Source organism: Cervus elaphus, chromosome 22 (genome assembly GCF_910594005.1).
Source record: "Cervus elaphus chromosome 22, mCerEla1.1, whole genome shotgun sequence".
Taxonomy (NCBI): domain Eukaryota; kingdom Metazoa; phylum Chordata; class Mammalia; order Artiodactyla; family Cervidae; genus Cervus; species Cervus elaphus.
In genome coordinates, this window is record NC_057836.1 from 34672414 (window position 1) to 34686572 (window position 14159).

General features: G+C 38.3%; 1 protein-coding gene across 11 annotated transcripts in view; it reads right to left on the minus strand.

Annotated features, from left to right (window-relative positions):
* Positions 1–305: 305 nt before the first annotated feature.
* The window catches only part of LMNTD1 (lamin tail domain containing 1), a 475330-nt gene continuing 461476 nt past the window's right edge, over positions 306–14159 (minus strand). For 10 of the 11 annotated variants that reach the window (XM_043881337.1, XM_043881336.1, XM_043881335.1 and 7 more), the window contains one exon: positions 306–2275. In XM_043881337.1, coding sequence (XP_043737272.1) covers positions 2228–2275 — 48 coding nt within the window. In that variant the 3' untranslated portion in view covers positions 306–2227. Of the gene's footprint in view, positions 2276–8489; positions 8554–14159 lie in introns of all 11 variants that reach the window. The other variant, XM_043881326.1, reaches the window with a different exon arrangement.

Genomic DNA, 14159 nt, shown 5'->3' on the forward strand with positions numbered 1-14159 from the left:
AGGATATGAATCAGATGAAATTCTCCTGAAGATACACAGTCTTCAAGTATAAGGAAGACTATTTGAGCTAAAATATGTTTTGAATTAGGAAACCTCTGCTCACATGAGGGATATAATTGGAAACACCTGAGGCTAACATGCTGTTTCTTTCAAGTGTTTCTTTCACAAATCTTTGAGGGGAGGAGGTTGGGAGGGACGCCTGCACGGGTGAGATGGTTTCCTGGCTTCAGTTCCCAGAGTCCTTTGGGTTGGATGTTTATACTCCCAATGTGAACATGATAATCACACATGGAGTCAGCTGGAAGAGATTATGAACCATGAAACAAGTTAACTTTGATTGTGCACCCTTAGATGCTCTTACTGTCTCCTCACAACACAATGGCTACCCCGTTTCTATGGTAACTATGAAAAAGACAGAAGAGCCTACACAATTCAGCCAACGTGTGATTCAAACATCACACTTCACGGTTCAAAGTGGCATAAAGTGTTACTGAGAGTTGTCTGAAAATGTACAAGTCTACTCCTAAGTGTCTAAAGACTAAGGAAATGATGTAATTGGTGTGGCCTAGTGACTAGAAAACATTTATGCTGCATCATTATGCTGGGGTTGATGTGAACTCCTTTTATCTCAAACCAAAAAGTTTATGACAAATTATTGTCAAGTGGTATAAGTCTTCTTAAATGCTTTAGAACTGGAATATGCCTTTTTTCCCATCTTGGAAATATTGATCAGATTTTATTAGAGTTTTATTTGTTTGTTTACCATTTTAACTATTTTAAGCATACAAATCAGCAGCATTAAGTACATTCACAATATTGTGCAACTATCATTACTGTTTCCAGAACTTTTTCATTATCTTGAACAGAGATTTTGTGCCGCTTAAACAACAACTCCTCATTCTCCCCTTGACCTGGCCCCTGGTAAGCACTATTGTACTTTCCATTTCTATGAATTTGCCTATTCTCAGTACCTCAGACAAATGCCCTTTTGTTCCTGGCTTATTTCATTTAGCATAATATTTTCAAGGTTTAACCATCTTGTAGCATATATTAACATTTATTTTTTTTTAATGGATGAATAACATTCTGTTATGTGTAGATACCACATTTTAAGAATCCATTCATCTGTTGATGAATGCTTGGATTGTTTTCACCTTTTATTACTTATGGATAGTCTGCTATTAATACTGGTATACAAGTATATGTTTGAGTCCCTTGGCATGTGACTTTTTTAAAAATAAAGTATTTTTAGCCCTTGATATTTGGATATAATAAGCAAAACTCAGTGGTCACCACTAATGAGTTTGGGGGTTATTTTACATTTCTTTATTTTTTTCAGAGTATATTTGGGGAAAATCTTCACTTTTCTTGTTCCTTCTCACATTTCAAGACTGCATATGCCCCATCTTCTGCATGTGTTACATAAATAAACAAAAATTAAAATAAATTAAGCTGGGCTATGAGGCATAGACAGGATTTGTTCTCAGAAACAGAAGCAATCATACCTTCTGCCTGTCAACATTTAAAATGAACAAGTTCATTAGTTTTTCAACTTGTATACTCCTGATGAGTATAGAATAAGATCACTAAAGAATAAGAAGTGAGAATTGTGTAAAAAAAAATTTTTTTTTTTACACAAAAAAATTACTCCATCAGGTTACTTAATAAAAACTCTCTTGGTATTTCCTATCTATGGGATTTTGTACCTAGTGTCACAAGGTGGAAGAGGTTATTTTGACTGAATCTGAGTTACATGCAGGCAGGTTTAAAAACTCCCAACTAGTTATCCCGTAGGAACTTCTTCTATTACTTCTAGACATTAATTAGAAAGCCAGATTAACACATGCTTTAGGGAGACAGATTCCAAGTGTAGAGAATCAGACAGACCACAAGATTTGGAATTCCTAAAACATGTGTTTTTGGAAAATGCATCTGCAGAATTCAGATAAGTGGTTGACCTAACATCTGGGCAGGGTATAAAAGACTGAAATTAATGATTGGGAAACTTCATGTGCATAAAATGAAGACTGTGATGGTTTTGCTTTTGACCAGTATGTTTCTTTGTAACAGGCTGGACAGCAAATGTTTCAACTTGTGCACAAACTCTTATCTCCCTTCTTTAACAAATGGTATCAGGAAAGTCCTGAGGAATTATCTTTTCTAAAAGAAACCATGTTCTTGCTTGCTGCTGGCTTCCTCTCCTTTCCTGTGTGGAAGGCAGGCTGCATCATGTCAGGCATCCTTGTGTTGTTCTCCAGACTAGAATATTATCGTCCTGAACAAAACATAAAATGGCAATGCATGGTGAAATATAATGCAGACTGTAAACATGTTGAAATTGTCAGAGCAATATAAAGTAGAAATGATCAAGTTCTTCACATTCCTCTTAAATGAAGACATAGAAATAGCAGATCTAGAACAGACTCATGGATGGGGGGCAATAACAGGAAGAAGTTATTTGCTCATGCCTTACCTTTTGCCAGGGTAAAAGGATTATTCACTTTTCTCTCGTTCTAACTCAACTTGATAATTTGTGTGCTTATTCAGGTTACAGTTCTTATGCTGAGTCATGACTCCTAAGCAGTGTAGCTATTTCACTACCTGATCATGGATACTATTTCCTTCTGGTCTTAACTATGAAGATCCCAATGATTCTGAGACAACCATCTTAATGACTCATTTCTAAACTTTCACCCCTCCATTTCCTTCTTAGTGGTACTTAAGTAGTATCTGATTAGCTTTTCCACCAAATAGCTAAGATATGCCCCAGATTTACAACATACCAGGTAACACACATAGAAAAGAAGAGAAAGTTTTGTTTCTCTGTTGTAACTGCTTGGGTCTACTCTAGGAGTCTTAGCAGGGGACTTCTCAGTCTGAGATGTTTATATTCTCCCTCCTCTGAGGAAATGGAGCTGAAGACATCTCACCTACATGTAGTTTCCTCTAACCTATGGAGCCTACCAGGCTCCTCCATCTATGGGATTTTCCAGGCAAGAATACCGGAGTGGGTTGCCATTTCCTTCTCCAGGAGATCTTCCCAACCCAGGGATTGAACCCGGGTCTCCCGCACTGTAGGCAGACGCTTTACCTCCTGAGCCACCAGGGAAGTCCCTAAAGGTTTACGTGGAGAAGAGTCTAAATTGTAGGCGGTTTTACTCCTCTCATACCACCTTGCTGTGGCACAGGAAGGTGTGGCTGGGAACACAGAGAACAGGGTAGCTGACAGACTTGAAAGAAAGGAGGTTATGAGAAACAAATATCATCGAAATTTCAACTGACTGAAGAATTTTGCAAACAGTCCACCTTGAGCACTGAGAGGAGAGAGACATAGATGGAAGAAATATACAACAAAATCTACACAGGAAACGCTGACATCAGAATATTTAATCACTAGACTTTCAAAACTCCTTTCATAAATGGCAAGGACCTAATTGAATCAGAAGAGATTAAGACAAGGTGGAAAGAATACACAGAAGAACTGTACAAAAAAGCTCTTAATGACCCAGATAACCAGGATGTTGTGGTCACTCACCTAGAGCCAGATATCCTGGAGTGTGAAGTCAAGTGGGCCTTAGGAAGCATTACTATGAACAAAGATAGTGGAGGTGATACTATTCCAGCTGAGCTATTGCAAATCCTAAAAGATGATGCTATGAAAGTGCTGCACTCAATATGTCAGCAAATTTGGAAAACTCAGCAGTGGCCACAAGACTGGAAAAGGTCAGCTTTATTCCAATCCCAAAGAAAGGAAATGCCAAAGAATGTTCAAATTACTGTACAATTGCACTCATTTTACATGCTTGCAAGATTATGCTCAAAATCCTTCAAGCTAGGCTTCAGCGAGAACTTCCAGAGGTACAAGCTGGATTTAGAAAAGGCACAGGAAAAATAGATCAAATTACCAACATATGGTGGATCATAGAAAAAGCAAGGGAATTCCAAAAAAAATCTACTTCTGCTTCACTGACTACACTAAAGCCTTTGACTGCATGGATCACAACAAACTGTGAAATATTCTTAAAGAGATGGGAATATCAGATCACATTCCCTGCCTCCCTGCCTCCTTCTTGTTTGTAGGACAAGAAGCAAGAGTTAGAATTGGACATGAAACGATGGACTGATTCAATGTTGGGGAAGGAGTATGTCAAGGCTATACATTGTCACCCTGCTTATTTAACTTATATGCAGGGTACATTATATGAAATGCTGGGCTGGATGACTCACAAGCTGGAATCAAGATTGCTGGGAGAAATATGAACAACCTCAGATATGCAGATGATACCACTTTAGTGGCAGAAAGTGAAGAAGAACTAAAGAGTTTCTTGATGACGGTCAAAGAGGAGAGTGGAAAAAGCTGACTTACAACTCAACATTCAAAAAATGAAGATCATGGCATCCAGTCCTATCACTTCATGGCAAATAGATGGGAAAAAATTAGCAACAGTGTCAGATTTCATTTTCTTGGGCTCCAAAGTCTATGTGGACAGTGACTGCAACCACATAATTAAAACTCACTTGCTCCTTGGAAGAATAGCTATGACAAACCTAGACAATGTACAGTGTATTAAAAAACAGAGATATCACTTTGCCAACAAAGGTCCGAATAGTCAAAGCTATGGCTTTTCCAGTAGTCAAGTATGGATGTGAGAGCTGGACCATAAAGAAGGTTGAGTGCCAAAGAATCGATGCTTTCGAACTGTGGTGCTGGAGAAGACTCTTGAGAGTCCCTTGGACAGCAAGTAGATCAAACCACTCAGTCCTAAAGGAAATAAACTCTGAATATTCATTGGAAGGACTGGTGTTGAAGCTAAAGCTCCAATACTTTGGCTACCCGATGCAAAGAGCCAACTCATTGGAAAAGACCCTAATGCTGGGAAAGATTGAGTGTAGGAGGAGAAGGGGATGATAGAGGATGAGATGGTTGGATGGCATCACTGACTTAATGGACATGAATTTTAGTGAACTCCAGGAGATGGTGAAGGACAGGGAAGCCTGGTGTGCTGCAGTTCATGGGGTCATAAAGAGTTGAACAGGATTGAGGGACTAACATACATATTCACAAGTTCTTGTCAGGGTCCCAAGGAAGATTCAGAGGAGGACAAGAAGGACATCCCATATTTGAGCTGTCCAGTTTGGGCCATTTAGAACAGTAAGTGGTGTGTGAACACAGACCAGTTCATGGAAGGGCTCTATCAGTACTACTTTTTAGGAGCCCTAATACAGCAGCGCCTTACAAGTGTAAGAGCTTCAGCCAATTACGAACTTAGCATGCCATGTCTGCAATTTTGCTGCTCTCCTCCCAGGTCCTAAGCAATTGCATACTCTCTCCCTCTTTCTTTTTGCAATGGCATACTTTTGAGGACAGTACTGATGAAATGTAGCAAGTTCCACTTCTGCCCTTGATTTTGTCTTCCTTCTTCTTTCTCCGTCCTAGATTCCTCAGTGTCTCATGGCAAGTCTGAGAGTTCATGGGGCAGGTGGCAGACAGAGACATGACTTGGTCTTGCCAAAGTTCTCTACTCTAACCTGTGAGGACTTCTATTTCTGCAGCCTTCTGTGGCATCATCCATCTGCCTAGCCCATTAGTCAGACAGTAGAACTCGCACACGTTCCTTGCAAAGAACTGAGCAAAGAGCTTCTGGGAGCTGTGACTCCAAGTGCAAGGCAGGGATTTATTCAGCTGTAGCATAGAAATGTGGTTAGCATAAAAATGTAATTAGCAGTCAGAGATGCTGGAGATTGAACTTTGATTTTCTGTGTTTTCTGTGTTTCTGACACTCTTCAGTTAGCAGTTTTGGAAATAAGACTTGAATCTTTTTTGGTGTAAGGAGATGTCTTAAGAGCCCCATGGTAGCAAACTGCTTTTTTTAATGTGAATGAAGATGTCTTTTCCTAGCCCTCTTTCTAAACTTGGGATGTTTTTGCCTTTCAGAGAAGTGGGTGGGGTGCAATCAGACAAAGACAATCTTCATGCTTGTTAGTAGAGTGATGTGGAAGAGCACTGGCATTAGGCTAAGATTTTAGTCTTCGCTCTGCCACTTACTATCTTAGTGACTTTAGGAAAGTCACTGAATCACTGAGCTGAAGTTTCTACAACCATAAAATGGAGATAATATCAGCCCTGCATATATCTCATAGGTTCAAACAAGATAATGTGAAAACCTTGAAATCCTATACAGATGTGTAACAATATAAGTCACCAACGAATGATCATGAATACCAGTGGGAACTGAATAATGACTTTGAACAGTTTTCCAAGAACAGACACACCAGATATGACTGCAATACAGAAGACATTCACTGACAGATGAAGTAAAATTTTGCTCCCACTAAAAGCTTCAGAAAATATTCTGAGAGCACATTAATGATCCATCCTAAAGATGTCACCAGCTGGGGATGGAGGCTCTGAGAAAACAAAAGAAAGGCATCTCAAGAAAATTAGGACTTTTTAAAACAGAGTAGGTACAAAAAAACTCAGAACTACCAAAGAATTTCCCACAGAGAGGCTCAGAGAACAGATCTGTGACCATGGTAATTAAGCAGAATTACTGAAGAAGACCAACAAAGGTTAAAAACTTCTGCCAAAATTATGTTATTCAATATCCCATGAGAGGATTTAGAACAGTTTTTTTCCAACCAAAACCGACTAGAACAAAGTCCTGTTTTTGTTTTTAATATAATGTCCCTATTCCAACTCATCTGCACTTTCAGTATCCAGTGCAATTCCCTTCTGGTTACAGAAAGTGAAGGGTAATTGAAGTATAGAAGTGCTGGTTGCTAATGTCTGTGGCAGATTTCAGATCCCATCCTCTGCATTTCAATGACCCCCCCTGCTCAGGGCTATGCCAACTGGAAGAAACGGATCCCAGTGTAGATAAAACTCTAGAAGACTTCTGGGAGCGGAGATTATATCAGTGGGGGCCAAGGCTGGATTCTCCAGTTCTTTGCAATGCAAAAAATCCTTAGTTTCGGCCTTGTGGTTGATTACTAGGTGAATTTTGGTAAACTTGTCTCCACAGACTTCCGTTTCTTTCACTCTAGAATGAAGTAGCTAAAATAAATTCTTTTACAGTCCTAATGTTTTACGAGACGTGTCTGAGAAGACAACTTCCCAGAAGAATAAGAAGAGGCAGCCATCATGTTTTCAAGAGGTTGGAAGTTCAAGGATAACGAGGCTATAGAAATGGAAAGAGTGGACTTGTGTAAGAATAAGTAACATTCAGAAAAATAAACGATCAGGAAAAACTGAGGCAGAGACAAACTGGAAGAAACTAGAATAGCTGAACAACAAGAGAAAACTTGACAGGTTGGTACATAGACGTGGGTGGCTAGTGGGACCATGAAAGGCCAGTAGGCTGTGTAGGGTAGTAATGTTAAGTCATTTTTGTCAGCAGAGTCTAGAATATTAGCAAGTTAGGGATCCAGTGCCTGTAGCTTTATTCTGGAATCAAGGAGTAAACCTAAAGCTTCATCAGAAAAATAGATCAATAAGACATATAAGTAGATCAGTCATGGACTAGGGCAACAAAGGATGTCAACTAAAGAAGGATACTGATCAAAAAGATTCCTTGACCCAAAACTGCCTTGTCATCAGCTCTTTGGACAAGAGTTTAAACACAACCACTTACAAAAAAAAAAGCCACTGTAGATATCACTTAGATGTAGATATCAGCATGAAAAAGATGAGGCAATGTAGGAAGTGACTGGTTAAACAATGCAAAGTCATTTATCAACTAAATAGCAGAGGCCAGAGCTCTACTATTTCATCACCATTTAAAAGATACACAACTACACAGCTTCCACAGTCTCCTTAACCAGAATAACTTTGTTATACGATTAATACTTTGTTGCTCATAGGAATTAAAGTGTACTGGTATAGGTGCAAAATGGTTTTTAAAGTTTGGAAAGGATTTTATTCTCTCTTTAGCAATGAATGAGAATGGAGGTTTCTCCTCATCTTTGCCAACATTGGCTGTTGTTTTTTTTAATGTTTGAGTTTTTAAATTTTTTTGAATTTATTTTTATTTGGAGGACAATTGCTTTACAAGTGTTGGTTTCTTCCGTACAACATGGATCAGTCGTAAGTATACATATATTCTCTCCCTCTGGAACCTCCCTCCCACCCCCACCTCCATCCCACCCCTCTAGGTTGTCACAGAGCATTTCTGTAAGTACTCTAACTGACTCTGAATTTTAGTCACTCTTACTTACCCATCAACAAGGATAGGATGAAGATATAAAAGGTAGGATGAAGGCAAAAAGTAAAAATGTGCTATTTCTTTGTTTCCCATTCTTAGAAAGTTTATCATACAACAGAGATGACAAATATTGATGGCTCCAAAAGCAGCATAAATATTTAACAGAAAATTAATCACTATAGGATATATGAAAAAATTCCATCATCTGATGGCTTCTAAAGATATATCTACAAATTATTTTAGTTTTTCTGCAAAGAAGGCAAATTTGCAATATCTCTATATACTCACCTTTAGATGTTGAATTGACTGCCTATTGCTTTTGTAACTCAGACATCCTGTTTTTTCTTGATCTCTGCAAACCCAAAAAAGGGGTGGAAGTTAGGCAGATGGGCAAGATCCTATATGCCGAGCATTATTTTTTCCACACTAAAATAAACCCTGGAATAAACTAACAACCAAAGGATTATCTTTCATTTGAGGAAAAAAATCCAAGGTATAAGGACAATATTTAATAGTAACTTGAATCAAAGGGTTTAAATACCACTGGAAAAGTATTATTTGAGCGATAAGTCCAAACTTTGAGTCATTTTAAAAGGGAACATAAATTTCAAGATATAATTAAAATTTTGAGAGAAGAAATATCTGGAAGATGTATTTTTAAAAACTGAGGTTGCAGAATAATTTTACCAGCCTGTAAAATTCCTCAAATGCTTTCTACAATTCCAGCAGCCACAGTGATGCAGTAGCCAGTGAAGGGAGGTTCAGGAATAAGGTTGCATCAGGAGAGAGTTATTAATACAAGGAGATGTGTGGACAGAAGCAGATACCGTCTAGCCTGCCAATTTAGGTGGCTCTACACTGGTAATGAATGAGTTGACTATTCATCACCAGGGTAGAGTGGTGGTCTCCCTCACTTCCATCTATTTGGGCAGGGACTGAAAGTCACTTTGTTGAAATATAATTCCTACATAGAAAAAACCAGGTGTATCAAACTGAAATAGTGCTGGATGGATGATCCCAAGTACAGATTACTTCTAGCCCAGAGATGAAATGTTGTTTTATTCTTGTAAAACAAGAGAGGAAAGAAAAATAATATTTTAGGTGCAGATAACAATGCACTCCTCCGGAAAAGAACACTCTAGGGAAGCTCCTCAGTCATGCCTATCTCTTTTCTATCTCTGTGAGTTCAGAAGAACTGTCAAGTGAATTGCTAGTATTTGATAGCGCACGAGCGCGGCCGAGAGAAGCTACCCCACGTCCAAGGTAAGGAGCAGGGGCTGCGCTTTGCTGGAGCAGCCGTGAAGAGCTACCCCACGTCCAAGGTGTAAGAAACCCAAGTAAGATGGCAGGCGCTGAGAGAGGGCATCAGGGGGCAGACAGACTGAAACCACAATCACAGACAACTAGCCAATCTGATCACACGGACCACAGCCTTGTCTAACTCAATGAAACTAAGCCATGCCGTATGGGGCCACCCAAGACAGATGGGTCATGGTGGAGAGGTCTGACAGAATGTGGTCCACTGGAGAAGGGAATGGCAAACCACTTCAGTATTCTTGCCTTGAGAACCCCATGAACAGTATGAAAAGGCAAAAAGGTAGGACACTGAAAGATGAACTCCCCAGGTCGGTAGGTGCCCAATATGCTACTGGAGATCAGTGGAGAAATAACTCCAGAAAGAATGAAGGGATGGAGCCAAAGCAAAAACAACACCCAGTTGTGGATGCAACTGGTGATAGAAGCAAGGTTTGATGCTGTAAAGAGCAATATTGCATAGGAACCTGGAATGTTAGGTCCATGAATCATGGCAAATTGGAAGTGGTCAAACAGGAGATGGCAAGAGTGAACATTGACATTCTAGGCCAATACTTTGGCCACCTGATGCAGAGAGCTGACTCATTGGAAAAGACCCTGATGCTGGGAAAGATTGAGGGCAGGAGGAGAAGGGGACGACAGAGGATGAGATGGTTAGATGGCATCACCAACACAATGGACATGGGTTTAGGTGGACTCCAGGAGTTGGTGATGGACAGGGAGGCCTGGCATGCTGTGGTTCATAGGGCTGCAAAGAGTTGGACACGACTGAGTGACTGAACTGAACTAAACTGATTACAAAGTGTGAAAATGTGATGTGCAAGAAAGAGTAACAAAAACGCAGGGTGTCGCTGGTTAACACAGTGATTCTCTTAGCCACTAATAGGTTTCTAAATCTAATGAATCAGGATGCTGTTTGGCACATCACAGTGTTAACTTTCTGAACAGTGAGTTATGGACCTGGAATATAAACAGGCTTCTAAGATATTTTCCTTACACAGGCAATGGTTTAGACAGAACAATCTAGCCATCACTTTTACATCTTCTGGAGCAATTTGTTGGCATGAAACACTCTTGTAAATATTTTATGTGTGTCTTTCAAGAATAAGGAGCCTGAAGATGAAGGTTTTGAACTGCACCCCAAAAACTTGTCCTTCAGCAGAGTATTGTATTTTAGAGCTCCAAACACTCACAGAAAATTCCCATCTATAATTTCTTGAATTTTAATGATAGTATTATCATTGGGAGTGCTTCCATTTCAGAGTGTGATGGTGGTAATTTCTTGGGTTATTTGAGCCTGAAATATTTAGCACCTAGTAACTTTAATCTGAATATTTTGACTTCCAAAAACAGTATTTTTACTTTTGTGAAGTAAGGGATCACTAATGATGTATTTTCATAAATTAATTATAATTTTTCATAACTTTAAAATACTTCTGTTTTATAGTGTTGAAATGTTTTGAAATAAAAGATCTAGTCATGAAGTTACCCAATCATTCTATCATTAGGGCTAATATCTTGGAATTCTTTATATGGTCATTAAAGAAACATTTATTTCAGCTGTAAGAAGAGATGCATAAATGGTTCTCTCCTTTATATTTTTTAAAAGAAACTCCTACAGAAGATATAGTGATATTACAATCTGAATCTTCTGAAATCAAGCAGCAGAAGAGAAAAATCATTACTTTGAAATATATGATTTAATATAATTTTCCTTATAAGAGCTCCTCCTTTTCTTGATGCTATTATTCAATAATAAAAAATGAACAGAAACCTTTGGCATTTTGTAATGTTCTTACAAGCAATTATTTTCTACTCAGTCTGACTGTAAAAGGTCCAACTAATTGGCCTTCTATATTCCACATGACAGTCAAGTTTTGTTTTAAAATTTCTGTTTATCAATTATAGTAATACTGTTGGCTAATACTGCCATCTGTCAATATGTATATACACACACACATATATATATGTATATATTAAAATATATAAATACTTAATATAATATATAATAACATATAATATAATGTTTATTTAATATTTGATATTTATATAATATATCATATATAAAATATATAAATATATTATCATATATATATGATATTAACTGAAAATATGGCCATTCATAGAAAAGTGACATTTGACATTCTAAATTCTTAATCTGATAAATGTGAATAATGCAATACAGGTCTAAACAAGAGTAAACAGAACAGACACTAATATGAAGGATGCATTTTTTCCCTTTGTTACCATTATGGATTGGAAGTATATTCTTATGGGAGAAAAGCACTTTGATCTCAGGAGAGATAAAGCTGAATTTATTGAACTGTAATGAGTCAGAAATGGCCCACAGTTGAAACTAAAGTATAGAGCTTACACTGATGAAAATTTAACTGTTTCATTCCTGCATAATCTATGTTCTGGTTTCATCTTTTTTTAATAGATTGATTTTTAAAGTGTGGCTTTGCAAGCCTCAGAAATCAAGGAACACTACTGTCATTCTTACTATAATAATGGGCTTCCTTGGTGGCTCAGTGGCAAAGAATCCACCTCCAATGTAGGAGACGAAAGTTCAGTCCCTGGGTTGGGAAGATCACCTGAGAAGGAAATGGCAACCCTCTCCAGTATTCTCGCCTGGGAAACCCCATGGACAGAGGAGCCTGCTGGGCCACAGTCCATGGTTGCCAAAGAGTGGAGCACACAAAACACCACCATAACAACATTGGTATGGAAGATGGTAGCAGCCGTCGAGTCGCCAATTAAAATGAATGCACTGCAGTGTGCAACATGGATCACCGATGGTAGGTAAATGTATTAGTGTGCAAATAAAGTGCCTCAGACAGTGCACACACCCACACTGTTAGCTTGCAGCAGTGTCTGCAGGATATTCTCTTCCAACTAGTTTCTGCCATTTGAGTCAACAGGAGAAAGTTGATAAAGTTGTCCATAGTGTGCTGGCTCCTCTCAGCAAGATGAACGCACACACTTGGTCTGGGAACAATGCAGCAGCACGGTGCACACACATGTGCTTTGTTGAAGGGCCTTTAGTCTTTCCAAGAGTGACTCTTTCACGCTGTAGTCAGTGCTCTGACAGCTCCAAGTGCATACTACATGCTATCAAAACTGTTTTACTTGTTTTATTTTCTTCAAACTCTTATTGTGGATAATTCCACACATGCAGGAAATATGAAGGAATAACACAACCACATCTGTATACCTGTCACCCAGATTCAGTAATTAATAGTTTGGCATATTTGCATTAGCTATCCATGCTTATGTCACACCAAACCATTAGGAATCTAGCAAAGATTTGGTATTTGATCTAAGAACAATCAATATGACTGCAACACAATAAACACACCTAAGGAAAGAACAAAGATTTGTCAAATCTAATATTCATTCTATATTCAAATTTACCTAATTGTCTTAAAATATGTTGTGTAGCTGAGAATTTTGCTTTGCTTCCTTTCTGGCCAATAGTCTATTAAGTAAAACTAAACGGTAGTGACCCCATGTGGGCATCAGGTTCAGACGTAATAAGGGCCTACACAAGATGGTCTCTCTCTCACTTCGTCTGGAGATGTGCCAACAGGGGTTTAGGATGGCGCTTCCATCCTCAGCACATGACTTCATCCCTAGGTTGAAATAAGGCAGCTCCAGTCTGTAATCACGGTACGGAGGTGACACAGAGGAGCCCACTGTCCAAGGCCGTGATCCAGAGGCTGTGTACACAACTTCTGCTCACGTTCCATCATACAGAATGTAGACACATTGTCCTGCCTAGATGCAGAGACTGAGAGAAACAGGCTTTATTCTTGGTGACCATGAGTTTAGGTTTCCCTGGACCTATGGGTCTCGTGTCTAAAGGAACAATGGTTTAGGGGCAGTAATTAGCCATCTCTGCCATGAGTGTTTCTGGAAATAACTGAGCTCTGATGAACTATCATAAGACTCATACATTGCAATATATTGATATGCTTAGATATGTTTGAGGTAAGACTATTTTTCTCTTACATTAAATATGCCTCATATTATTACTATTCAAAGTGAATATTGCTTTGAATATTTATTAATATTCACTTTGAATATTAATAAATGGTCTATAATTTTAGGTTTTCTTTCTCCTTCCTTGACAAGATATAAGCTGTCAGTGTTCATTACTGTAACTATGCTTCCTTTCCTTTCTAATATTCCTTTTTTGGTTATCAAGCTTCTAAAAATAAAGTTTTATTTAAGGATAACTTACATGCAAAAAAGTTCACAAGTCATAACTGAACAGCATGATAAAAACAGTGATTCATGTAAACGCCACTCAGATCAAGAAATGGAACATTGTTAGTATTCTAGAAGCAGTTTTGTTTAAGTGCCAAGTACTATTTCCTTCTTTCTTCCAGAGATAATGTTATTATGAGCTTTAACACCATGGTTTAATTTTCATGTTTTTGAATTTTATATAAATGAAATCATGTGTATTCCTTTCAGACTGGCATATTTTGTTCAATATCATGCTTATATGATTCATTGGTATTATTGCATATAACAATAGTTCATTTTCATTGCTGATGGGATTGTATTAATATGTCCTAATTAATCCATGATATTGTTAATGAACAACTGTATTGCTTCTCAGTTCAGTTCAGTCACTCA